Genomic DNA, 25,498 nt, shown 5'->3' with positions numbered 1-25,498 from the left:
TTCTTGTAATCAGTCAAATACACAGTGAAAACTTTCTATACCAAACCAAACCCTTAAGGACCCTAGTACTTTTTAAGTTTAGAAATGTATTTGAATAAAGAGATTCAAATTAAATTGATGTTGGTATATAGGGACTCAGAAGCAAGTCTGGATTAAACAGATTTACTGTTTAGTCAAGGTTCTGTTAACACAGGTAAGGTTTCACTGTATTTTCTATTTTAGTTCAATTGCTTTGAAAATTGATCGAGTTCCACAACTTTTCACTTTTTTTTTTCAAAAAGCTTTTTATTGAAAAAAAAAATACAAGACAACTACATTTAAGCAGTTGCAGGAAAATGCGTAAAAGGCTGGTGTGCTTTTGGTTAAATGTACCTTTCTCTAATTATCTGCCATGTTTAACTGCCTAACCTGTAAAACTGGAATAATGTCAGATGATTATTTGTATATTTTAAATTTTATTGCACTTGCCATATTCAATAAGAATAATTTCTCTCTTTTTAACTGTAAATTGAGTAAAATGAAACCAATGCATACATACAAATAATTTTGCTTCCTTTAAAATAATTTTTTAATTTTATCTCCTTAAATATTTTCTAGCTGATGAGCTACATCAGACTTTTTATTTTGTATTTTAACAGTTTTTGATTTCTTTGCACTTGAAGTTCTTTTATGCTTTTTTCCATTTTCTTCTGATTTCCTACAAGATTGTTCACACATCTGCTGTCTCTGAGAATTTTGATCACTTTGCTCTGATTCCAGATCACCGTTGAGATCCAATTTTGATTTGATTTCATTTTCGTCATCACTTTCACTTTCAATATTATCACCTGAATCTGTGTCCGACTCTGATGATACTTCTATTGGCGGACAGTGAGGAACTGAACACAAAGACGGACAATCAAATGGACATTCACGAACATCCAATGGTTTTTTGACAAAATATTGATCCTTTATATATTCGTTATAATGCAAATATTCTTTCAACTTATCAGGAATGGGTAACTCATGGATTTTATTTTTTGGATGTCTTCCCAAATATCCATATATTTGAGCTCGACAATGAAACATTAGTGGTCTTACTTTCCGAGATTCTTTTTTAAGCCATTCAAAGATGTCAGGTCTGTGATATATTGAAACTGGCCAATCTTCCTTGGTAATCCAAGGCTCATTTAAATACACTGGTCTTAAAGCTATCATAAACTTAACAAGTTTAATCAATTTCTCATTGACGGCCAACCAAAAGTATGATGGTCCTTTCTCCTTTTTAATACTACATCCATAATGTAATAAAGTCATTGCACAATTATCAGCATGCATAAAAATAGCCTGCTGAAGAGGGGTCTCTTTCCATTTAAATTTCTTGTCCATTTTATACCCGTAATCTAGAAGAATTCTAACCATGGCAGGATTATGATTTTCTATTGCAACTGCTAAAGCAGTAACCCCTGAGTTTGTCCTGGCATGTAATTTAGCACCATGTTCTAAAAGAACTTCACATATATCATAGCGTTTGTATGCAACTGCATAATGTAGAGCTGTTAGTCCATTTTCAGACTTGGACTTCATTTTCGCTAAAGAATTTAGAAGAAGTTGTACAATTTCCCTATTATCTTGCTGAATAGCTCTGAAAAATAAATGTCAATGATCAATAGTAAGTATTCATTTCAGAAATGAAAAATATTTATTCAAATTACTGTGATTAAAAGGGGGAGCACAGAGATCTCAGAATTTAGTTTTGTAGCACTGCATGTTCATGTGTCAGTCCCACGTCAAGAACGTCATGGTGTCTTTTGTTATATTTAAATGTTTTTTTCGTCTTTTAGGGATTTTGATTTTGATGGCAGATTTTTTTGTTAAATATATTCTGATCATATATTTTCAATAATGGGAGATTTAGAGCTTGTTTGTTGGCAAGCATACATTAACCTCTGTTGGATTGCTTTCTGATTGATGTACATGTATTGCTTCACATCTCCTTTTATTCATATTCATTGAAGCATGACTAAGGGGACTGAGTTTATTATTTCCTAAAGATGCTAACTAAACAGCATAAAATATTTCAATAGCATCACAAAAACTGGTACTTTTTTTTATTACCATACCTAATCAGAAAACTTAGCATTTTTAAAAAGTATTCTGAGGCATAACTGAATGGACCTGGTCTCAGATGCAGATCCAAGAATTTGAAAATTAGGGGCCTGCCAACAAGTCAATATGTTAGGAGTGGGACTTGTAAACAGTTTATGCATTAACCATATATGTAACTCCATAAGGGAACCCCTTATTCCACTGGTAGGTATCATGTAATATTGCTCAAGACTGAGATTTTTTGCCATGGATGCTTAAGAAGCATTAATCTTATTTTGAAATGGACCAAATGACAGAAAAAAGGGCTTGAAGCAGTCTTTTCCCAAAAAGCAATGTTATGATTCAAGACAATCATCACAATCATGACACAAAAGTCATCATTTTACCATTCTTAACGGTATCTATCAAAATAAATCAAATGTTGGGTAAAATGACCAGGATGTATTGAAGATATAATATCTTATCTTCTTCTTAGCAACCCACAGTGGTTTTGATTCAAAACACTTTTGTAATAATTAGTTTTTTTGCAATACTGAACTTATTCTCTTGGAATACAACAATGTACTAATTTGAATTGGTATATTTGAGTGTGCTTAAGTTTTGAATATTAAATGTATTTAATACATTTCAATAACTGTACAATTTTATCCTGTAAACATTTTATATAAAAATCTGTGTGAAAAAAATGGAGTTATCTCCCATGCAATGCAGAAACAAAAGTTAAAAATTTTTTCTAAAAGAATGAAGTTATTACAAACCAAATCTTTTGTTTTCTTCTTTCTTATATTTTGTTTTGATATAATGAATATATGTTTTCCTCTAATATTTGAATTTTTCATATCAAAAATTTTACTTTGTCAATGGAGTATCAGGGCCATTCTCCTGACCAAGTTTCCTCATGTTCACATCTGCCCTAGCATGTATCAAAATTCTGGCCACATCTACACAACTACTTATCACTGCTTCAAAAAGTGGACTTGTACCTGAAAAATTTATAAATACATTCAATTCATAAGTATTATGAGTCATCAAAAATTGTATGTCAGTCTCATATTCTTGATTTCTACAAAAATAAAATATATCAAGCTACATATTGATAGATGATATTTAAAATACATCCTTAATCAAAGAACAATACAGTAAAAGAGTAATACACATGTATACAGAATTTAAAGAATCATTGCTGACTTCAAATTATTTAGGCCAAAATGAAAGGACATGAACAACATAGTCTTGCCTCCATTGTCTCTGCTTTTTTTTTTTTACTCAGAGGTGATTATTGCTTAAATATATTATAGTATGTATTTTTATGCCCCACCTATGATAGTAGTAGGGGCATTATGTTTTCTGGTCTGTGCGTCCATTCGTTCTTTCGTCTGTTTGTCCGTCCGTCTGTCCCGCTTCAGGTTAAAGTTTTTGGTCAAGGTAGTTTTTGATGAAGTTGAAGTCCAATCAACTTGAAACTTAGTACACATGTTCCCTATGATACGATCTTTCTAATTTTGCCAAATTAGAGTTTTGACCCCAATTTCAGAGTCCGCAAAACATAGAAAATGATAGTGCGAGTGGGGCATCCGTGTACTATGGACACATTCTTGTTATTACTTAATACTGATTTTATTAACACCATCTCAGTAGTCAGCTCTTCTAATTTGACATTAAATATCATTGATACATCCATTTTCTGTAAATTAACTGATTATAAAATGTTGAATTTTACAAAATACCAAGGTTTTTCTGCCCACAGGTATAGATAGCCTAAGACGTATTTGGCACATCTTTATTCAGAATACCGAATTTGTTTTTCAGTGCTCTTCAACTTTATATTGGATTTGACCTTTCAACTACTTTGTTTAGTTTGCCACTGATGAGTCTTATGTAGACAAAATTTCCATCTGGGGTACTAGATCATAAGCCTGGTATCCTTGATTAGTTATTTTTATCATCAGATTCCAATAAGGTACTTCCAAGACTCTTTGAATTATGTTTCCCGTAAAACTTATAGGATGTTGTCTCATTAGCATGCACCCAATTTTTTTATCTTTCTCTCCTCTATCCAAATTTCCTGTCCAACTCAGAACATGAGGTTGCTGTGTAGGATGTTCAATACCCCCAAATAGACATTTTTGAAGTGAAGGCATGAGTTGTCATGGTAACCTACCTTTTTCCCTGTCAGTAAAATTCACTTGACATTCCTGGTTACCTTCAACCAAAAGCTCCATTATTTCTGTATTTTTATTCCTTGCTGCTATCCTGAAAGAGAAAAGCTAAATGAAATCTTTCATGGAGATTCAAACAGATTTGAAATTTTCTTTTTTTTGTCCTTTTCAATGAAAAAGTAAACACAATTACTGTGAATTCATTATTATTCGTTGGATACCAATTTTTGTGGATTTCGTGGTTATAGGTTAACCACGAAATCAAAAGTTCAACGAATGGCAAATTTACTATAGGCTTGTATGCAGACATTGTCAAAAACCACTAAATTAAATATCCACGAACATGTAAGGTTTCCTTAATCCACGAAAATTGGTACCCACGAAAATAAATGAATCCACAGTACACACAATTCAAGCATGTATATAGTTTACTTGACGATTTACTGGAACTTGGCATATTGTATAGGCAGCGGTCTATATTGTTGAAGGCTGTGTGTTGATATTTTTTGGCTATTCTAGTTGTTGGGCTGCTTTCTCATTGATTTATGCCTCACAATATTTATAATCTCCATAGAAACAGGTTCAAGTTACTACAACACTTATTTTTATTTTCCGCTGACAATTTTTAACTGTCTTTCATGAAAAATACCTTGAAGTTGGCTTTACCTTTTGTATTTATCAACTCTTCAATGTTTGAATTATGTTTTTAAAATATTTTGGCATTAGCGTCATTGAAGAGACATTATTGGTCGAAATTCCCATCTGGTGCAGTAAAATTGGTACCCATAACATTATTGTTAGATGTTAAATTTTGTCCAGTACTTTGGCAGTTTATATAATAAATTAACAACTCTGTTAAAACTTATTGTACTCTGATTTTCAATGCCAAATTATGAAAAATGAATCTGTAAATATTCTTTTTTTATTAATTTCAAACAGCATAAGAATACCATAACTTAAAGTCGTCATGTTGCATCACTATTGGTCGGGACTCAGTGATAATAAACAATATATAAACCATTACATGTAACCACAAATTTATATTCGTGAATTTACTCAATGCTGTCATGGCTGTGTACATTTTAAATGGATAAATACAAGTTAGTTATCGTACATATGTAAATATTAACTTCATTGTTTAGCAAGTTGTTAGTTCAACTAAATTATGTTTATTGCAGATTTTAATCTTGTAATTTTCTTTGATATTCATTTCTTGATATTGTAAACTTTTAATGACTTTCATGTTTGTTCTACCAACTTCCAAATTTCATTACATGTAAAATCAAGAAATCAAAATAACCAACTTATATTTAGTTATATTTTTATATTTGTTACAGTTTGAAACATAAAACAGTTTTGATATTAATTCTAGATAAAACAAAATGCTGCAATACATAAATGTAGAATTAGATACTCTTTAATGTCAAATAAGTAGCACACATTGAAAAAAAGTTTACTGTATGGATATGGTGTTTTGACAACCTCTCATCTCCACTTTTTAAAAGGCAACATTTTAAAAATGCAGGTGAAAGAACTTTAAAACTATATAATAGAACTTCAAAGTCCCCTTAAAAAGCTTTTAAAGTGCCAAATCAAATGACCAGTAACAGTTAAAGTTTTTTTTTGGGGGGAAGGGGGCGGGGGTGCTACTAAATAAAATTTTAAAGGGTAAAAAAACATTTTTACCTCATACCTTTACTTCAAACACCCTCCTCCCTACCCCTACCATTCCAAACCACTTTTCTTTGTTCTGTGGGTGAGTGAACAGAATATTTCTATTTATAAAGTAAAATTCTGTTAATAAAATGTGACTAAGTTATTTGAGTGAGCCTGTTAAAAATAAGTATTGCTGCATATACAAAATGTATTACCAAACAGGTCTTCTTCCATGTAAATTTTCATCATTTACATTTGCAGGATGGCGCTTGGTACTGACCAACAATTTTACCATTTCAGTATCATCGAGTTCCGTTGCAAGAATCAAGGGTGTCGGAAACAATGGATCATCAACATCCCTTCCATTTTTATCACAGTCTTTTGACTTAATTAATTTCTTAACTTTAACATATTCCTTCTGACGAATGCATTCGAATAACTCAGCAGTTTGTTCACTAATTGGTGGATAGTTCTTAACCAATGCTCTTATTTCTGGATTGACCATTTGGATGCTGAGTGCAAATTTTGTTTGTTCGTCGATTTTGTTTTTCTTTAATCCATTTTTGGTCTTTCTTGCTAATTTACTTGATTTTGGGCGAGTTCCTCTAGCAGATGGAGTTCTTTCATTTTCTATGTGCCTAAAAAGATAAAAATAAAAAAAATGTTACAATATACTCTCCTACCAGTACTAATAAAGTCCTTATAGAAAAGAAAGTTAAAGCTAACAAATGTGAAATATTTGGTTATCTGTCCATTTAATATGGAGAAATTAAAGAGAATAAGATAATGAGACAAAAAAAAAAACAACTGGAAATTTTTTTTTTTAAATACATCTAAATTCATCCATCTAAATTACCCAAAGTATAAATTAAAAAAACTGAATAAATTTAACATAAACTACAAAAGAGTTTCCACCAAACAAAATAATTAAGGTTTTATTGCAAGCATAGCATATTTCTCTTAAAAGACGATCCTTCATTTTTTTCAAAGTACCATAAAATATGTATCAAAAATTTTGCATTTCAGTGACTTTTTAACGCATATATTAATTAATCTGCAGCGTCTAACTGCAATTAGAATATATGTGCCAATGTTTAAAATCTCAAAAATGACAATATGTGTACATGTTATCAAATTAAAACCAAATTGGAAAAGACCTTTACAAATTGGGAAATGAGGATATGGGGTGGGATACACATGAGAAAAAAATCTCATGACATGTAAAGAATTATATCAAAGGTTATCTGTCTTGAAGGTTGAAAGTTCTTTACTGATGAATTATAGAATTAACAACTTAACAGCAAGCATACACATATTGGAGGTGCTCATTCTGTATCAATGACAATATCATGAATTATAAACAAACAATAAATAATAAAATTTGTACTTGCATTTTGCTCCCATAACCTGTACTTTAAAAAACCACTAAAATGTTTAGTGTGTCCACATCTACATAATGTAATTTAATAAAATTGTAAAGTATTATAATCAACTTCTAAGGGCTATTTCTGTACCTATTCATAAATCACCGTTAAATAGCCGTTCATATCTAGGTGGTGATAATAGGGCAATTATCACTGTTACTCAACATGGTTTTAATTTTCGAAATATGTCTGGACAAATTCTAAACAAAGGTGAATGTAAAGATCAAACTAAAAAATTATCCTTAAAGACAAAAAATATAACAAGTTTTAAAATATAATCCTGGATTATTAACTCACCCGGCCCCCATGTTGAAGAGAAATCCCAATAAATCCATTCTTTGCGAGCCAACACAAGTTTTACCACAATTTAAAAACCATGATAGGACCTACATGTGAAAATTTATGTGAATTAAGATTGTAAAGATTGTTTCTATAACCATGTATTAACTTTACCTACGGAAGGGTTCTTTCAAAAAATAGCATGTTAAAAAGAGAACATGCTGATTTGGTTATCAAACTTTTTTACAGGTGGTACCTATTCAACAATCATGTTTTAATTTATCAGATATTTTCTATTTTAAACCAATGTATCTATAATCTATCAAAGTTGTTTTAAAAATCAATCTTGTTACAGCTTTAAGATTACAAATCTAGTTGAAAATTAATCTTGTAAAAGAATGCAAACATATTTAATTAAAAGCAAAATCCTCTTAAATTTAAAACTGTGAAGGTCGAGATTATAAAAAGGTCCAAAAACTAGCACAGATTTTAGGAGGGATACTAAAATACCATTGTCCTGAATAGCAGGGCTGCTTGGTTACAGAGGACAATTTAATTAACTGATGGCTTGTAATAAGAGTTTAACTTTCACTAGAAAAAAAGATTTTGCATTTTCCTTTATCATGAACAACATTTAAGTTCCTAATTAAAAGTTGTATCAAGGTTTTTTTCCCTACAGACATCAATAGCATTCATTGCTGTTTAATTATTGAATTGATTTTCCAATATTTTAAATAGAATGTATTGTTACATGATATTATTTCATCAATTTAGAATGAAATGTAATTCCTTTTTAACAATACAATGTATATTAAATATCTAATCCTTATGATCTTAAATTTGAGTCTCCATACAAATAGCTCCTGCATTACCAAATCTTACATAATTTATAAAGAATTATTTCATTTGAACATTAAAACATATATTAAAAATATATAGATTAAGAAAGTGACAAGTTCTAGATATAAATTTCAAAGATAAATACATAATCAAGATCAATTTCAGTTCTATCAAATACTTACAACTTTTTTAGCCTTTTAAAAATCATATTCATATTTTTCAATTAAATATTAAAGCACCTATTGTACATTTGAAATTAGACAACTTCAGTTGTGCTGATATTTACATTCATTAATTCAAATAAAATATTTTATGTTGACTTGATTGATGATTTTTTATTGAATTCCGTAATAGGTCCCTTTCAAAGGAAACGAAATTAAGTTAATGATATGTGAAATGAACTTTCGTTGTATAATTACAGTTAGAATTTTGACTTACGAAATATCAATGGTCTACACCCATCTATGTGGTCTTTAAAAACTAGGGCTTATTTCTGTCATAGCAGGAAATATGTGAAGGGACACAATTGAACAACCTATTTTTATGTTCTGACTAACAGGTACTAGTTGAGATATGAATCTTTAATAAGATTAATATACATGTAGTTCAAAGTATAACTGAAACTCCTAATGACACCATTGAAAAAAGATTAGGCAAAACATCAATAAGACAGCAACCTAAAACACAATCTAACCAAACAGACTTTTAAAGGTAACTAAAGGGTTTGGATGGGGTCCTTCATTTCTGTCTCCTTTCTTTCTGTAATTATTCAGGTAATTTTTCTCTAGTCTTTTTATTTTTGTTCATAATTCTCTAAAAAAATATTTATATTTTAGCACCCTTTAACTCTCTATTCTTTATTTTTGGGGACTTATTTTCTGTAGTTTGGGACCATTATTCTCTAATCTGTAAACCCTATCCAGACCCTCCTATTTGTAGATGTATTAAAGGGCAAATATGAAGAAATACGGAAAAAGTTTCAGTTACTTGTAACATGTTTGGAAGAAATGCAATATTTGGCACTTGCTTAAAATTGATAAGAGATTTCAAGAGAGACATACATGTGCAATCCCTTAAAACAATAAAATGACCAAGATGATTTCCTTAACAAATGACCATGATAAAAGATGCATGCAATCAGTTTTTTTAGATTATAAAATAAATATTGAATTAAACTTAAAAAAACTACAAATATTAGCAATGAATAGTTTTAAGACCTCTGACAGTAGGCATTCTGAAATGTGGTCTACATTCTTTGGCGCTTTTATGATCATTATTGAAAGCAGATATTTAAATGCATATAATATATTGATAAACTGTATAAAGCAGGTTTACATACATGTTGTGTTTGTTCCCACCAACTGATTCATTCAAGTGTAAATTTGAAATTAAAAAAAATAGTGAAAAATCATTATAAATTTTCTTCTTTATGTAAAATCCATAATATAAGCAAATAAAGGGACAAAATAATGGTCATTAACACTCAAGTTTAATGACCAAAATTTGTTTTATGCCTTTGAGATGAATTACCCATGTGTGAATCGATTTCTCATAATTGCTATCAATATATTTTAACTTTACTTGTTTACATTAGCATATAGAATATAATAAATGTATCAAAGTGCTAGTTTTAATTCATTGAATAAGCATTGTGAAACATGACATAATTTAAGATCAGAAATGAACATGATTAAGTTAAAACCAGTTATCATATAACCAGGAAAACAATATGTATTATTTTCAAAGATTATTTTAAAGGACAGATGTACACATTAAATCATTAGTAAATATAAAATTTAACCATGCTTGACAGAAATACATTTTCAAATGATTTTTAATATAGTATCAAAAGTTAATTGTACCGATATCTCACAACAGAGCATCAGGGATGAATACAAAGTTTTATAGTGGAAGGGGGAGGGGGATAAAACCTGATATTTCATTACCTTTTTGGGTTGATCTAAAAACAAAAACATATACTAACAAAAAGGGGTGAATCCAGAAATTTATAGTGGAGGAGCAAATAAAACCTAAAAACTATTACTTTATGTCTACCTTAAAGTAAAAATTAATTCCTACCATCTTCTTGATATTTGTTATGCTTTGTTTTATTTCATTTTTTCAAAATGGTTAAAAGCATTTAAGGCAACCTCCTCCTAACCCCTTTCACCCCTTAGAACTAAGAAGCCTAGATTTCTTGATACAAACAAAGATCATCCTTACCTTGTCTCCATACTGTCTCACAGGAAATATTACAAATTTCAATATTTAAATCTTTTTGTACAATATTCCATATCAGTATTTCTATTTTACACATTAATCCACCGAAAATTTTCACTATCCATTTTTCCAATAATAATCAATGTAAAATGAAGGCAACATATCTCTTCAAACCTGAACAAAATCTCAAAATCCCAAGTTAAACATTGTACATTTTTCTATAGACTGACGGCACGAGGACACTTTCCAATAAATTAAATATCTAACAACATCTGAGTTTATTCTTGTATGAAAAGGCTTTTTTAAATCCTTATGAATTAAAAATTCCTATACAATGCCTTTGACAGGCGTGATATGCTCTGATCAAATGAAGCATGACTTGTCTCTGGTCCTTTAAGATAAACAAACATCAGTCGTTTACTACATAACAAAATTTTATATCAAGTTATCGATTAGATATGAAGAAGAGGAGTTGTGGGCCATCTCATCAAGGTCTTTTTGAAAATATTTGAAAATTTCATTTAAACAGCTATTGTTAAAATGGTAATGATTTTTAGAATACACAAATTATGGATTATTTAAACATCTCAACAGCACTTTAAAGTTATATTTGTAAAAATAATTACAATCTTTTAAGAACGTTAAGAGAAGAATTTTTTAAAAACATTCCATATCTGTTTATTTAAAAATGACGCAACCCTTTCAAAAATAAATATAAAATTTACAAATATGGCAGTTTTGCAACACTTTGACAGCAATTATCTTAAAAGGTCATCATTTGTCAAAATAATATAGATTTTTTTAAAAGATAAAATTATTTCAATGAACTTTTAAAATATTGGTATTTATTAGCCCAAGATCTGGCTAAGATTCATCTTTATAAGTTCATTCTGAAACAATCGACATATCACAAAAAATTAACTTTAATTATTTTTTTTATAAATCCAGTTTAAATAACAAGTACACATGTAGTTATAAACATTAAACCATCATTTCATAAAGGATATCAACGAATTGAATCGATGTGAGTTATTGTTTGTCTATAGGATTTGCATTCAACATAGAAAATATTGAAATATTGAATTTTAAAAGTAGAGGAATATTATCAACTTCATACTAAGTCCATGCATATCAAGTTTGCATACTAAGTATACAATTAATATACCTAAAGATAATTTTTTACATACTAAGTATGCAATTAAAATACCTAAATATAAATGAGAAAATTACAATGAAAAGGATAATTGACATTCTCAAGATACAAAGGGAAATAACCATATAACAAAGGGAGATAATCATATATCAAAGGAAACACCTCTATTGCTGATCTCCATTTTGCTAGTTACTAAAAATGAGCATGGAAACGGGGAATGTGTCAAAGAGACAACAACCTGGCCACAGAGCAGAAAACAGCCTAAGGACACTAATGGGTCTTCAACACAGCGAGAAAATCCCATACCTGGAGGCGGACTTCAACTGGCCCCTAAACAAAAATGTGTACTAGTTCATAGAAAATGGATGTCACACTAAACTCTGATATATATAACCGTTGGTTTACTGTTAGAACTTGAACAAAGAGTTCGAAAACTAAATGCTCTCAATTTACTGTGGTCCAATTTTAACTACCGGTACTAGTTGTAACTCAATTTACCCAAATAGTCTCCTGATTTCTTGCATGGTTTGTGGTTTCCTTTATTTCCCTGTAGTAACAAACATTGTACCTTTTGATTCAGATTATCTGTAATGTAAATTGTACACATTTTAAAATAGTTATGTAAAGAGTAACCATCAATTGATAAAAGTCTACATGTTTGTTCTAAACAGACGGAAGTAGCATAGATACTTTATATTCAGTTTTATTTGAGGTTTGTTTGAAGAGTTTTTCAAATGACTTTATAAGCAGTCTTTCAGTTTCATGGTCATCTCCTATTTTATAAGAGGATAGTATACTATAGAAAAGGTATTAAAATTACCTTTATTTAAATTGCCATATCAAGTTTTTTTCTTTTAAAATCATTCACAACTTTTAGGCTTTTAGTGCAATTATGAGCTTGACATATGATCACATTTGGTAGAGACACTTGTGAAATGTATACTTGACAGTATTTTGACCTTTAGATGTCTTCTTTGGTTTTATTATGTTGTTAGGTTGCTGTCTATAACAAAAAATCTCCTTCAGTTCACATTCTTTTAGCACTTAGCTATTTTATAAAATTATGATATCTACTGGATTTTTTGGGTTTTTTTTTCCATTGTTGTATTATCTTTATAGTATATATAATTTGGGTCTACTGGTTTCTTTAAGGTGCAATATACTTGAGAAGTAAAATTTATATGATGTCTACTGATTGAACCATATTCTTTTTTTTTGTTTGGTCCACTGAGTGTGTTATTAGAAGAAACATTTTTCTCAACATCTAGCAATGATGGAATACGTGTACAATATGTACTTTAGCAACGGCATGATCTTTTTTTGTCAACCAGGTACTTTTAAAGTGCTTCACAATTTACGTCAAGAACGGATTAAAGACCTTCCAGGAACCATCCAAAAATGCCAAAGTGGATATCAAAATTAGAGTCAACAACCCTGAGGAACAATAAATTGTTTTGTTCTGATAAGTATCACAGCTACCACATGTATCGTGTTATCTCCCCCTGTCATTAAACGATTAATTCACCTACCAGTTTAATCTAAGTAAACATAGATGTCAATTTCAACAATTTACCTGAAACAAATTGTAAATTCATAAATCGCTCATCGTAAATTTTAAATACCAATTTATTTTGTAACAGTACAATGGCTTAGTGCACTAGTTTATCTTCACAACATAAAAGAATCATTGTATGAATAGTGCATTGCATGATTATAGCCTTTTCCAAAATGAGCCTCCTCATGGGGTTTTTAATTGTATGATAACTTGGCCGTTTTTTTAGTGATTATCTTATTACTAGACCAAATATTTCATGATTATTTGATCATCTAGGACCTTATTTTGGATTAATTGATTACCGAGTTTAAAAAAAAAAATTGTTGTGAATGGCAAAAATATAAATTTTGGCTTGAAAGACGTCAATTTTTTTCGCCTCGCTCCGCTCGGCTTAATTGTTAAATTTAAATCCTTAGTTTGAACGCGTTTGCCCAGCAATCTGATTAAAATTCATATCTACATAACCTCGCGTGCTCGTAGATATAAGTATTACCAGAAGTCCATTTTTACTGACTTCTTCAGTAATAAAGGATCGGGATATGAACAATGTGCTGAAATTGAGTATAAGACATCATACTATATATATATCTTTATTTCTCAACAAACCAAATTACATTGGTATAGAGCAAGGATTTGTATAGTATGAATCCTTGTATAAAGATACACACAATAAATATTACATAATGTATATGTACAGACATACAAAAGTTATACGAAAGCAAGAGAGAGGCAAAAATCATAAATCACAGTAATATTAAACTAAATGATATCAAGTACATGAGTTACCCAGGAGAGCCTACATGCATATTGACTAGTCTTATAAATTGGCACAAGTTGATAAGATCAGAAGGATTTTTACGATTCACCAGTTCATTAAATTTCAATGAATTTGGTTGATTTGTATATCTTTTTCTCAATAACTGTTTACGACCATCATTAAATACAGAGCATATAAAAATATAATGAAATTCATCTCCGATGTCGCCAGAGTTACAAAGTAAGCATTTTCTATTTTAACATTTTGCCATCTACCAGTCTCAATAGGAAATCTATGAGTTCCTGTTCTCAGTCTACATAATGTAATAATATTTCTATCATCTAAATTTTAAAAATAATAATCAAATTCACAGTTTTCTTTATACGTATGATAGTTTAAAGCTTTTGGCGATTCTAGCACGTTAGTGTGCCATTTCTGTTTAAATTGATCAACACGATTTTGTTTAACAATTATAGTATATAGCCATGTATCACTTACAAAATATTGGGTATCACACACAAATGACAAACCAGAGTCATCAGGCATGGATTTAACATTTTTTAACCAAGTGATATCATTTTTATATTTATACAATGAGGACTTGTATAGAATTGCAGGAAGTTTTTCTTGCTTTCCAGACAACAATTTTGTCCAGTAGTTAATTATACGAAGTTTTATATCAACTTCCAATTTTGAATGAAGGTGTGGTAAATCTCAATGAGACCATAACAGGCATATATAAAAAAAAAAGTTCCCTGAAGTCACAAACAACTTGAAGATCTATTCCTCACTTGAAGATCTATTTCCACTACTTATGCAATATTATGATTACCATTAATAATATGAATAGAAATTGTATGCATTTAATTTAGAAACGATCCGGGTAAACTTATCAATGATCATTTAAATAAACTTCTTTTAAAAGGTTACCAATTCAACACTGTAATTAGATCTTTGAATATTGTTTGTATTGGTATAAATATTGATTTTGTTATCAGTAAATTAAAACCATACTAAATATTATTGTTATACACATATGCACTTTCACGGTACTTCAATCTGTCGATACCTATATTTTGGCATTGCACAAGGTCATGACTGTTAATGACGTCTTTACGCTAAATCCATTGGATGTTGAATGTGTACTGATTGATATTTTAGTCTTAGATACATGGTTTTTTATTAGTTATTATTGGCTTTGAACTAGCTGTCAGTAACTGCGATTACTCTCAGATCTGTACTTTTATGTCTTTTTTGTTGTTATGGGTGTATAAATACCCTGGCTTAGGCTGCCACATCCGGTCTGTGTTTTTGTAAGATGTTTTCTGCTTTGTATCGATCTGATGAGTAAATCTCTTTTCAAATGATTTTTTTATAGTTTGTTCTTATGTTGTGCTGTAACACTACTGTCCCAGGTTAGGGGAGGGTTGAGCGCTAACAAACATGTTTAACCCCGCCACATACTTTATTGAATCAATTGAATTGTTTCATATTTTTCAAAGGCCTTTTATAGCTGTTTATAGCTGACTATACGGTATGGGTTTTTCTCATCGTTGAGATACGGTTGCCTATATTCCACACGCTTTTTCAATACACTGCATGACATGACTTAAGCCACATCGGTACGTTTAACCCACAATTTCAACTGCGTCTAGAAAGGGTATGTGAATGGACATACAATAATTATGCCTCTTATCTGGGACATAATAGTCCCAACTCTGATGAGGGTGTGGATGGAGGGTCCTTTATTTCTTTATTCTTTAATCTTTTAGGCCATTTATTTCTATTCTTTATTAGTTTTGCCCATTTAGTATTCTCTATTCTTTGTTATGTTTGCCTATTATTCTCTATTCTTTATTTCTTTGCCCTTTATTCTGCTCTTTTTGACTATTATTCCCTATTCTGTAAACCCCATCCAGAGCCTCTCTAATGTTCATTAATCTGTAAAAATATATAACCTTTTTAGATGTTATGTGTGAACAGTGGGATTGTCGGGCTATTATGACAGTACATAAAATTGAGAATGGAAACGGGGAATGTGTCAAAGAAACAACAACCCGACCAAAGAGCAGAAAACAGCCCAAGGCCACCAATGGGTCTTCTTTATGAAACACAGCGAGAAAATCTCGCACCTGGAGGCAGGCTTCAGCTGGCTCCTAAATAAAAATGTGTACTAGTTAAGAGAAAATGAACGTCACACTAAACTCCGAAACATATAGATGAACCAATATTAAAAAAACATACAAGGCTAACAAAGGCCAGAGGTTCCTGACTTGGGACAGGCTCAAGAATGCGGCGGGGTTAAACATGTTTTGTGAGATCTCAACCCTCTCCCTTTATCTCTAGCCAATGTAGAATGTTTAATTTCTTTGCCAGGTTTACTTTTATTGATATTACTAAATGGCTTTGTTCTTTAATTAACAGTTGTGGCGTGATCGCGTCAGGTTGCACAGAATTCCGCTCAAACCGGTGCTAGTGGCCGTCTTAAACTTGCAGTGGGGTGAGAGTTTTTTCTCCGTGTTGAAGGGATCACTGTGACTTTGAGATAAAGGACAGCAATAAAAGTGCTGTTCCTTTGCTTTTAGTGTTGTTTTTTTTGCTGTGTGCATACTGATTTTGTGTCATGGATGGATACCCCATGTCCTTTCGGCCAAATACAGATACACAGGTCTCATTGATTTACTCCTTTTTCTAAATAAGTTATCTGAACTGTAAGTGCCCTATATCAACATAGCATTCAAAAAGCAATTATGTTCATATCGAATTGTTTGTGCCCTCAAAATGGCATATTTCCACTTTGCTCTTGAAAAAGTCAATTAGGTTACATATATACAAGATTGTTGAAAATATTCACATGTTTGAAGTTCTTATGACAAAATACCAGCCATCCAGAAAACAGCATGATTTGATTTTAAATATTTTGCCAATTTTATTCTGGTTTTTAAATGCTTTTACCACACATTGTTGTCATTTCTCAATTTTAAGGCTTATTCCTATAAGATCTTCAACAGATAATGTGAGAGAAAATTTCTTGAACTTAAAATTAGAAACAGGAGTAGAGAAAAAGAATTGTTAATTCCAAAGACCCTCATTGGTAGTCAAGGTCGTTGAATTGTCTTGCTATAATTAAAATATCAAATATGGAAATTGAAATATGAAAAAGAAATATTGAATTAAATTTTCATATTTTCATATTCTGATGTTTCTCAAGCATTATAATGGAACAAATGTTTATGTTTGTTTCATCATAAATTTGTTAAAAAAATATAAAAAAAATTCACCAACAAAAATAATAATAATTAGTTCTGAAAGTCATGAGAAGACAAACAACAGATTTGGCAATTCTTCATGTTTTGTAAATATTGTTGAATTTATAATCCCTCGTATAGATTAACAGGTGGGATTTTTCAAATCCAATAAACCAAATACTTATATATGAAACTCAGAAAAATCTGTCGCACAAATCTTGTTTATTCCCTCATTTAATTACACCTTCTCAGAAAACATCACCTATGATACACAATATCTGATCACATCTAACTATCATTTTGGATAATCTTAAATATAAAGATTAAAAAAAACAATTTGAGTATTGTTTAACCTAATTACCATTATGCATGTCTATAAAAAAAGGAGAGTAACTAACAAAAAAAACTTAATTTTGTCATTTTCAGTAAAATACAATTTCTTTATCGATATAGGAATGCATGTTTGCGAAAAGGAAACCCCATAAATCCACAAAAAAAGAAAGCCATATAAAAATCAAATAATTCGGTGTAATCAAAGATTTAACAGAAGTTCCCTACTATATGTGTGAAATGAAATGATGGAGAAAGTTTGGACAGGTAGGGCAAAAACGATATGTCTCTCAATATATACATAGATGGATAAATTCTTATTGTCCAGTGGCACATGCTACAAATTATGAAAAGCAACATATACAGAGGGATGTCTAAAGTCCTGTGGCATACATTACAATCATTTTCAGGACAATATCATTTCAATGTCCTAGCTAAATAATGTCTTAATTCTGTCTGAAAGCATGCCAGTTATTGTTCTTATCTAATAGCTGCATACTTAGAAGAAGATAATGCCAGATTAAAAGTGCTTGGTTTCACCTAGCCTGAGATTTAACAAATGAAATGTCACTTGCGAGGAAAGGATGTCATAGAACCCATATATTTGACGGTAGACATACTTAATATATAATATTGTCGACGATTTCAAAACGAAATATTACAAAAATATTATGATGTTTTTCATAAGTGGATAAGAAACTTAACTGATGTTGCTCAACTGTAAAATATAGTTCATGCTGACCAACACGTTCACAACTGGAAAATAAGGTAAATTGGATAGGGGCAGAAATTTTGCCTTGCAACAGACCACCTACGGATCCCTAAAAGAGTAGTTGCAAGGGTTTTTAATGTGTGTGGTACTCTCTCTACACGAGGCTTCGGATTTAACATCCCTATTCTGACCAGATGTGTCACCACAAAACCATGTCTCTTATTTGATTCAAGGTAACATAAACAACAGTCATAAATTCTGCTTAGTGAAACCGTAGTTTATATATAGTAGTGAAAGAACAGGTTTATAACATAATGAATTGCCTTTTTCTCCAATTTAAAAAAATTCTATGATCCATGTTACATATATACCAAGCGAGATCATAGCAATGGCAGGAAGAAACCATTATAAAAGTTAATAAATGAATTTTGCAAAACAATATAAATTCACTATAATGGCAACACAATACACTTTAAGTACTGTTAGTTTGATAGAGCACATAATAAAATAATTGTTACTGCCAATATAACTTAAGAAAATTCACACATTACGATTAATAGCTTTGGTTGCTATGTAACTTTTAGTACCAGAACAACTAGAGAATGATTATTTTAAAACACAATCAAATTAAACTCGTTTAAAGCCACTAAACATCTTCAACCCGAAAATGTCACAAGTATAAATAATTTGTATCAAGGAAATATAAAGCATAGGGGTAAGATAGGTGCACTCGTAAAAGATTGCTGACTATAAGGCAAGTTTTTTTAATTTTCTCATTAAAAAAAGTGATTTGGGAGAGCTTATTAGTTTTTTTTCTTCAATACTTGTTCTTTGCCACCAGTGAATGTAAACCACCAATTTTGACTTCAAATTAAATCACAACTAAAGTACCCCATATGCATATAAAAAGCTATTAAAATTACAGATCCTCAAGATATCAATTCTACTACTTCAATAAGTGCAATACTATATTTCTCCTCTATAGACAACTAAATTTTCAAATTTAAAACACAAGGCTTGCCAAGTGTTTTAAACTATTAAAAGTTAAACTGTCGGCAGTGGAGAATATTTTATTGCACAATATACTGTAGTAAAATCCTTTTATATAAAGATTTTAAGATGATGTGAATGTAGAAATAATCTTTCTTGTTCGATGATCAGCAAAAATAATGTCTTCTTTCTGTCTTTCTTTCTTTCTGGCACAATTACTTTTTTTCATGGACCTCTCTGCAAAATCAGAGGAAAATAAGATAATTTAAAAGTTATAATTCAATTTTGACTAATAAAGAATTGCTATCAAGTGAACCACATAATCATTATTAAATTATAATCAACCTTATAAGGGAAGTTAAAAACTAAAGAATTGTGGGGAAAATTGTGAAATCAGGTATTTGATAAGGCAGCTTAATGTGCGTTGATTCAGGTAAAAATGATCTGAATATTGTTAATTAATTTGATTTAAAACCAGTAAACCTTAGTCTCCAAAATTTTGTTAGCCTTTCGTTTTTTTTTTAGATTTGGGTGTTGGTGATTGGTCACGTCTAACATAATGACTAATATGTTGGTAACTCTTGATGTACTTCTTATGTATTAATAAGGAAACATGTTTCCAGCAATTTAAAACAATTCATTATGTTCCAACTAAACATTATTGTTGATATTCATCCTGGAAGCTTGGTTTGTTTTTAAATTTCTACGGTTTAAGTTTTTAACAAATCATAACAACAAGAAATACTGACCACGGATTAAAGCCAAAACATAAACATCAAATAAAGAATCTACTAAAGGATCTCTTGACTGTGAATTTGCTACTTTACACTGCATGACAATGTAAAAGGACCATAAGAAGAAGTACTTGATGTATTACACCATAAAACAAACCTTATCGCAAATATCCTAGTGACATTTCGTTTCGTTTGTGTAAAACATCACAAGATCAAAACAATATTAAGATCTCCTATGATAATAAAACACTCATGTTTGGAAAAACATCTGATGAAAAGAAATTTAAATGTTTGTCACTAGGGGAATATAAGACAGATTATTTTACCTGACTCAAAACGTTAACAAATAATTAAATGATAAAATAAATATATTGTTCACTGTGAAATAAATTGCTTGCAATTGAAATGCACTTGATAGTCTTCAATTGCAACCTTTGGTAACACATAATGTTTTAGTTAAAAACGCATGTTCAATCTGTTCAAACATATTACTTTCAACTTGCATGCAATGAACATATTTATCATTATTAACAATATTATACAACTCTTTTGGCTTTTTGTTTCGTTTGATAACTGTCTGATTAAATATACATTGACAAATGACATTTTCATGAATCAAGTAAATGATTTTATGAAATTTGTAAAACAAAATTGGTAGTGTTGTAGTTTTTCTTTTATCCAAATTGGTCACAATATCAGACTGTGCTGCGATCTTAAATATACATACGCCTTTCTAAGTACATAGTGTTGGAAGGTTTTTCAGTTAATGTTTATAAGGTTTATGATAAAAATTATCTTGTCAAACCTAGATTGATTGATGATTGTTGGTAACTTAACGTCCAGTGACAATTATGCATAGTCAGGACGAGTCAACCCTAGAATAGATCGAGTTGTTTAATTGCAGAATATGTAAAAAAAATGGAGGCTCTATGGAAACGGTACCAATCACCTGGTACCTATACATAATATTGTAGGACGACGGAGAAGAAGGGTAACCAAAAACCATTTAAAACGGAGAAAAACAGACCATGCCATGGCCAAAAGAAAAACTACCACTAGAAAAAAAATTCACAAAACACTAATAAAAACTTAGGATTGAGCAACACGAATCCAATCAAAAACAAGGGGTGAACTAAGGTGCTCAGAAAGGGGCAACAGTTCCTGCTCTACAAGTAACACCTGCATTTTTGCTTTTGTTAGAATACAATCGATGAGTCATATGTTCAGTAATAAGGCTTCTTATATTAGAAGATCAATTAATGTTTCTTGTCTAACCCTTATGCATCGCAAAAAAAACCATCGATACATGTAATTTTCTCACCCTTAAACTTGACCAAAATGTAAAACTTGAAAAAACCCAGAGATTCCACGAAATAGGATATACATGGATATCAGGTAAAGACGACATAAGCATTAAAGAACAAAGCAACACAAAATACTACACTAAAACTTAAGCAAATCAAACAACACGAAGCCTATAACTACAACTGGGTATGAACTCGGGTGTTAAGAAAAGATTAACAGTTTCTGACATCCGGCGTGTTTCTCATGGCAAGTAAACAGTGGAAGATGAGTCGTATTCGGTAATGTCACAATCGAGGAGCAGAGAACGGGATGGTGCTATGACAAGTGGAACATATCTGTTACTATCTGTGGCACAGATATTCCATATAGATAATATATAACGGTCGTTTGAAAGTTATTGGTTCAATAGCTTCCTTGTAATCACAGTAATCATGACAGGAAACACAAGACTTGAGATATCGTATCAATTGGAAGATATTCCATATGCTGCTTGTGTATTATTACAGAGAAATTGAAAATTTTTAAATAAGAAAATTGAAAACCGGAAAGTCAAGTTCTCAACCAACAATGATTAGTATTTCTACAAGTAAGTCGAATTAACGAAGCAGGCTTAACTGTATTTATGTTTTTTTTTCATTCCAAGCTCAATGGAATAGATGCGATTAAGAACATAGTCACCAACGGCTTTGAATTATTCGTGAAGATAAGGATAACACCAGCTTCTTTTCATTCTTCGTGAGAAGCTCCTTCATAAAGTATTTCAAATCCAAATAAAGGAACAAGTTGGAGAGAAGATGAGAACAGTTAGTGCCATAAGACTGCCGATCGCTGCCAATTTGAAGAAAGAAAAAACGCGTCCTTCAAACATCAAAAAAATGTGGTCAATAGATACAAAATGTTCTAAGGGAAGTAACTCATAAATTTTAAGTTGACAAGAAAGAAGGTACTTAATGTTTTAGTTTTGAAGAAAATCATTTCTAACATTTAAATAATAATAAAGACAATCAGGAAATTATAACACTGATATGAAACATTCTGTTAAAAAATACTATAGAAAGTGTAGCCAAATATGATGATCATGAACAAAGCAAAAAAGAAAATCTTAATATAGAAATAAGAACACAAAGATATCAATAGTATAGGTTCTTTAATTGACAAAGATCTGGATGGAAGATAAGTTTATGGGAACAAACCAACAAGATTTGCAACACTCCGAGATAAAACAATACATAGGACAATAAATTATTTACAAGAAGAGAAAATCGGGAGTAACACAGGAATATAGAGCTAAAGATTGGTGCTTTTGATCTTGAATACTGACATATGCAGCAGAAGACGTCAAGGAATAATACCTGGTGTTGTCTTTGCCCTTGTATTACACTGTACAATGTTTTTATGGGTTGTTTTTCAAATAATACAAACAGAATAACATACTAAAGAACATTTTATTCAATTAGAAAACATCTCTTTGATAAGATTGTGTGGTACTGCAGTATACAGGGTAGATAAATCATAACGGCAAAGTAGGTAAACTAACCATGAAAGGATTGTACATTTCTGAGTTTTTCACACCCAAAGACATAGTAAATGTAGATAATATAACATTAGTCTTGATTTAGGGATACAGTTTAGAAACTTAAAAGAAAAATGTAAAAAAAAATGAAAGTGTTGACCATGTAATACGGCTTTATCAACGGGTTAGTAAAATGAATAAAAATGTATAAAACGTCGATACATATTTTGGAGTATATCGTTAATCGCAAACCAGTTTAGAATTCAAGTAAGTTATTGGAACACCTATAAACCACGGCCTAATACTGTGACTACCTTCAACTATGACTTGCAACATACCATAGTTCATCAAACAGTTTTGTATTGCTTGTACAATGCACATATGTTCCATGTTTGTAAGAAACATGCATGTAGGACGTCCTTATAATGTTTATTTTGCAATAGGATTAACCGAGAAATTTCCACAAACTGAAAAGTAAAGTAAGAAATCCAAGTGTTTACCCTGTTATATATGGGGAACAGAAAACACCGGATATTATGCCCAATGTCACCTACAAAAACGGGGATGAAAAGTAAACATTTTGCCGCCTGAAATTATTTTTTTATAAAATTCATAAGGTGTTTTAAATACCACCAGTTAGAGGTATGTTTTAAGAATTTTTAAACATGGATGTTTCTTCAATTCATTATTGTCATGTCTTTTACAGAACATCCCTTTTCGGAAGTTTGGATCCACCACTTAAATTTAATCAGTGACCAAGCTTTTGAAACCAGTTTGAAAATACTGAAAATCCATATATTATAAGTAAATATTTATTTAGTCTTTTTTTCTCTTTTCGTTAGGGTCCATTGGCCTTTATTAAAGGATCGATACATTCCGTGGACTATATTGAGCAAAAACTCATTAAAGATACCAGGAAATATTTGTACGCCAGACGCCCGTTTCGTCTACAGAATACTCTCAAATGACGCTCGAAACAGTTGAAAGGCCATATCAAATACGAAGTTTAAGAGCATTGAAAACCGAAAATTCCTAAACATTGTGCCAAATCAAGATTAGTTGATCTATACATAGAGGGTAGAAAAACCTTAGTGTTTCGAATAATTCATCATTTTTTCACGTCAACAAAACAGTCCTGACTACTTGGGTATTGATTCCATCGGGAACGAAACGTCCAATAGCCAGCAGTAGCATCGACCCAGTGATTGTAAAATCCATCAAAGATACCAGACTTATAATTTATCAATTATCCCAATAAAGTTTCTGGATGGTTTCAGGACAGTTATAAGATTACAAAAAGCACCATTAACACAGAGTATCTTTGGTTAACCACAACCACTGTATCGATTCCACTGTTGGTGGATGTTTCCTCTCCGGGGTATCACCAACCCACTAGTCAGCATTTTCATGTTGACATGAGTTATCGTTGATATGGTCATAATTATAAATTACTTGTAACTGTTTACAAAACTTTGAATTTTTCAAAATAGTAGGGATTTTCTATCCCATGAATAGATTACCTAAGCTGTATTTGGCAAAACCTATCGGAATTTTGGGTCCTCAAAGTTCTTCAACTTCTACTTAATTTGGCCTTTTTAACTTTTTTTATTCGAGTGTCACTGATGAGTCTTTTGTAGACGAAACGCACGTCTGGCGTACAAAATTTTTCTTACATTGTTACTAGTGGATTATCAGATTTAAAGATTTTAAGAATCTGTTTCTCTAACGATTATCAAATAAATTTTCATTTTTGATGAACGAAAATCCAGCCAATCATCTTCTAAGATCATCGGCAACCACACGTTGATTAAATTTTTTAAACAATGGGTCTGGAAAGGGTTAAATTGCAAAAGAATTAGAGAAATTTATGTATTTAGCATTTGAGGAACTGTATTCGTATACTTCTCTTTTTTCATTGTTTTTTTTTTAATGTATTTCCTTTTCCTATTTAAGGTATGAAATAATTCAAAATGTTCCTTCCATACACATTTATTCGGTGACTGTGTTAAAAACTAAATTTAAATTCACATTTTTGTCAAATTCATTTTTGAACCTTACAGTATGTTGTTATGGCATATTACATACAATACACAATATTAATGATATATACAAACAAATAAAATATTAAAAAATACGCAATAGATGATGTCAGAAGTTTTATAAGTTTACAACTAATCTGTACTATAATTTGTTATTTTTTAATTTGATAGAAAAAAATATATATTTTCAGGAAAGAGAAACAATATATTTTCAGGAAAGGAATAATTATGTATATTTATATAATAAATTATATATTTTCAGAGCTTTTTTTGTTTTTTTCAACTGAAAATAATGCTATTCACTTGTAAGATGATGGCTGATACCAGTAACATTTCTTTAAATATATTTTTACGTAATTAATATATATCAGCTATCTTGTAAAATAAAATGAAATTTGTTTCTATAACATCTTTATCACAAAACATACAATTTCTATCCTTAAGAATCAACCTTCCAGTGCATGTTTGTTTACTTTCTTTTATCACGATTTTCCCG

At 30.6% G+C, this 25,498-nt stretch overlaps 3 protein-coding genes across 6 annotated transcripts in view; 1 reads left to right on the top strand and 2 right to left on the bottom strand.

The window, feature by feature from the left end:
* Nucleotides 1-25,498, top strand: part of LOC127701343 (plasmanylethanolamine desaturase-like) — a 429,461-nt gene that overhangs the window by 167,529 nt on the left and 236,434 nt on the right. The gene's annotated exons all lie outside the window — the stretch shown is intronic.
* LOC127701319 (phospholipase A2 group XV-like) overlaps nt 1-25,498 on the bottom strand; it is a 131,160-nt gene that overhangs the window by 20,004 nt on the left and 85,658 nt on the right. The window lies entirely within an intron of this gene.
* On the bottom strand, nt 359-11,020 carry LOC127701293 (putative ankyrin repeat protein RF_0381). 3 transcript variants are annotated; one of them, XM_052205163.1, is made up of 5 exons: nt 10,670-11,020; nt 6,119-6,541; nt 4,250-4,341; nt 2,942-3,071; nt 359-1,624 (listed from the first exon to the last, which is right to left on the bottom strand). In XM_052205163.1, the coding sequence occupies exons 1-5, from the start codon at nt 10,678-10,680 to the stop codon at nt 583-585; spliced, it is 1,698 nt and encodes a 565-aa protein (XP_052061123.1). In that variant the 5' UTR covers nt 10,681-11,020; the 3' UTR covers nt 359-582. The 3 variants fall into 3 exon arrangements, with proteins under 3 accessions (XP_052061123.1, XP_052061124.1, XP_052061122.1); XM_052205164.1 differs by lacking the exon at nt 10,670-11,020 and adding an exon at nt 8,885-8,943; XM_052205162.1 differs by lacking the exon at nt 10,670-11,020 and adding an exon at nt 7,625-7,682.

Source organism: Mytilus californianus, unplaced genomic scaffold (assembly GCF_021869535.1).
Source record: "Mytilus californianus isolate M0D057914Y unplaced genomic scaffold, xbMytCali1.0.p SCAF_5, whole genome shotgun sequence".
Lineage (NCBI taxonomy): Eukaryota > Metazoa > Mollusca > Bivalvia > Mytilida > Mytilidae > Mytilus > Mytilus californianus.
This window is presented reverse-complemented; position numbering and strand designations above follow the sequence as displayed.

Coding starts and splice junctions, on each gene's coding strand:
- LOC127701293 (XM_052205162.1), bottom strand. CDS start 7,662: ATGGATTTATTGGGATTTCTCTTCAACATGGGGGCCGG. Junction 6,542..7,624: donor CTCTTCAACATGGGGGCCGG/GTGAGTTAATAA, acceptor TTATCTTTTTAG/GCACATAGAAAATGAAAGAA. Junction 3,072..4,249: donor TTTTACTGACAGGGAAAAAG/GTAGGTTACCAT, acceptor TAAATTTTTCAG/GTACAAGTCCACTTTTTGAA.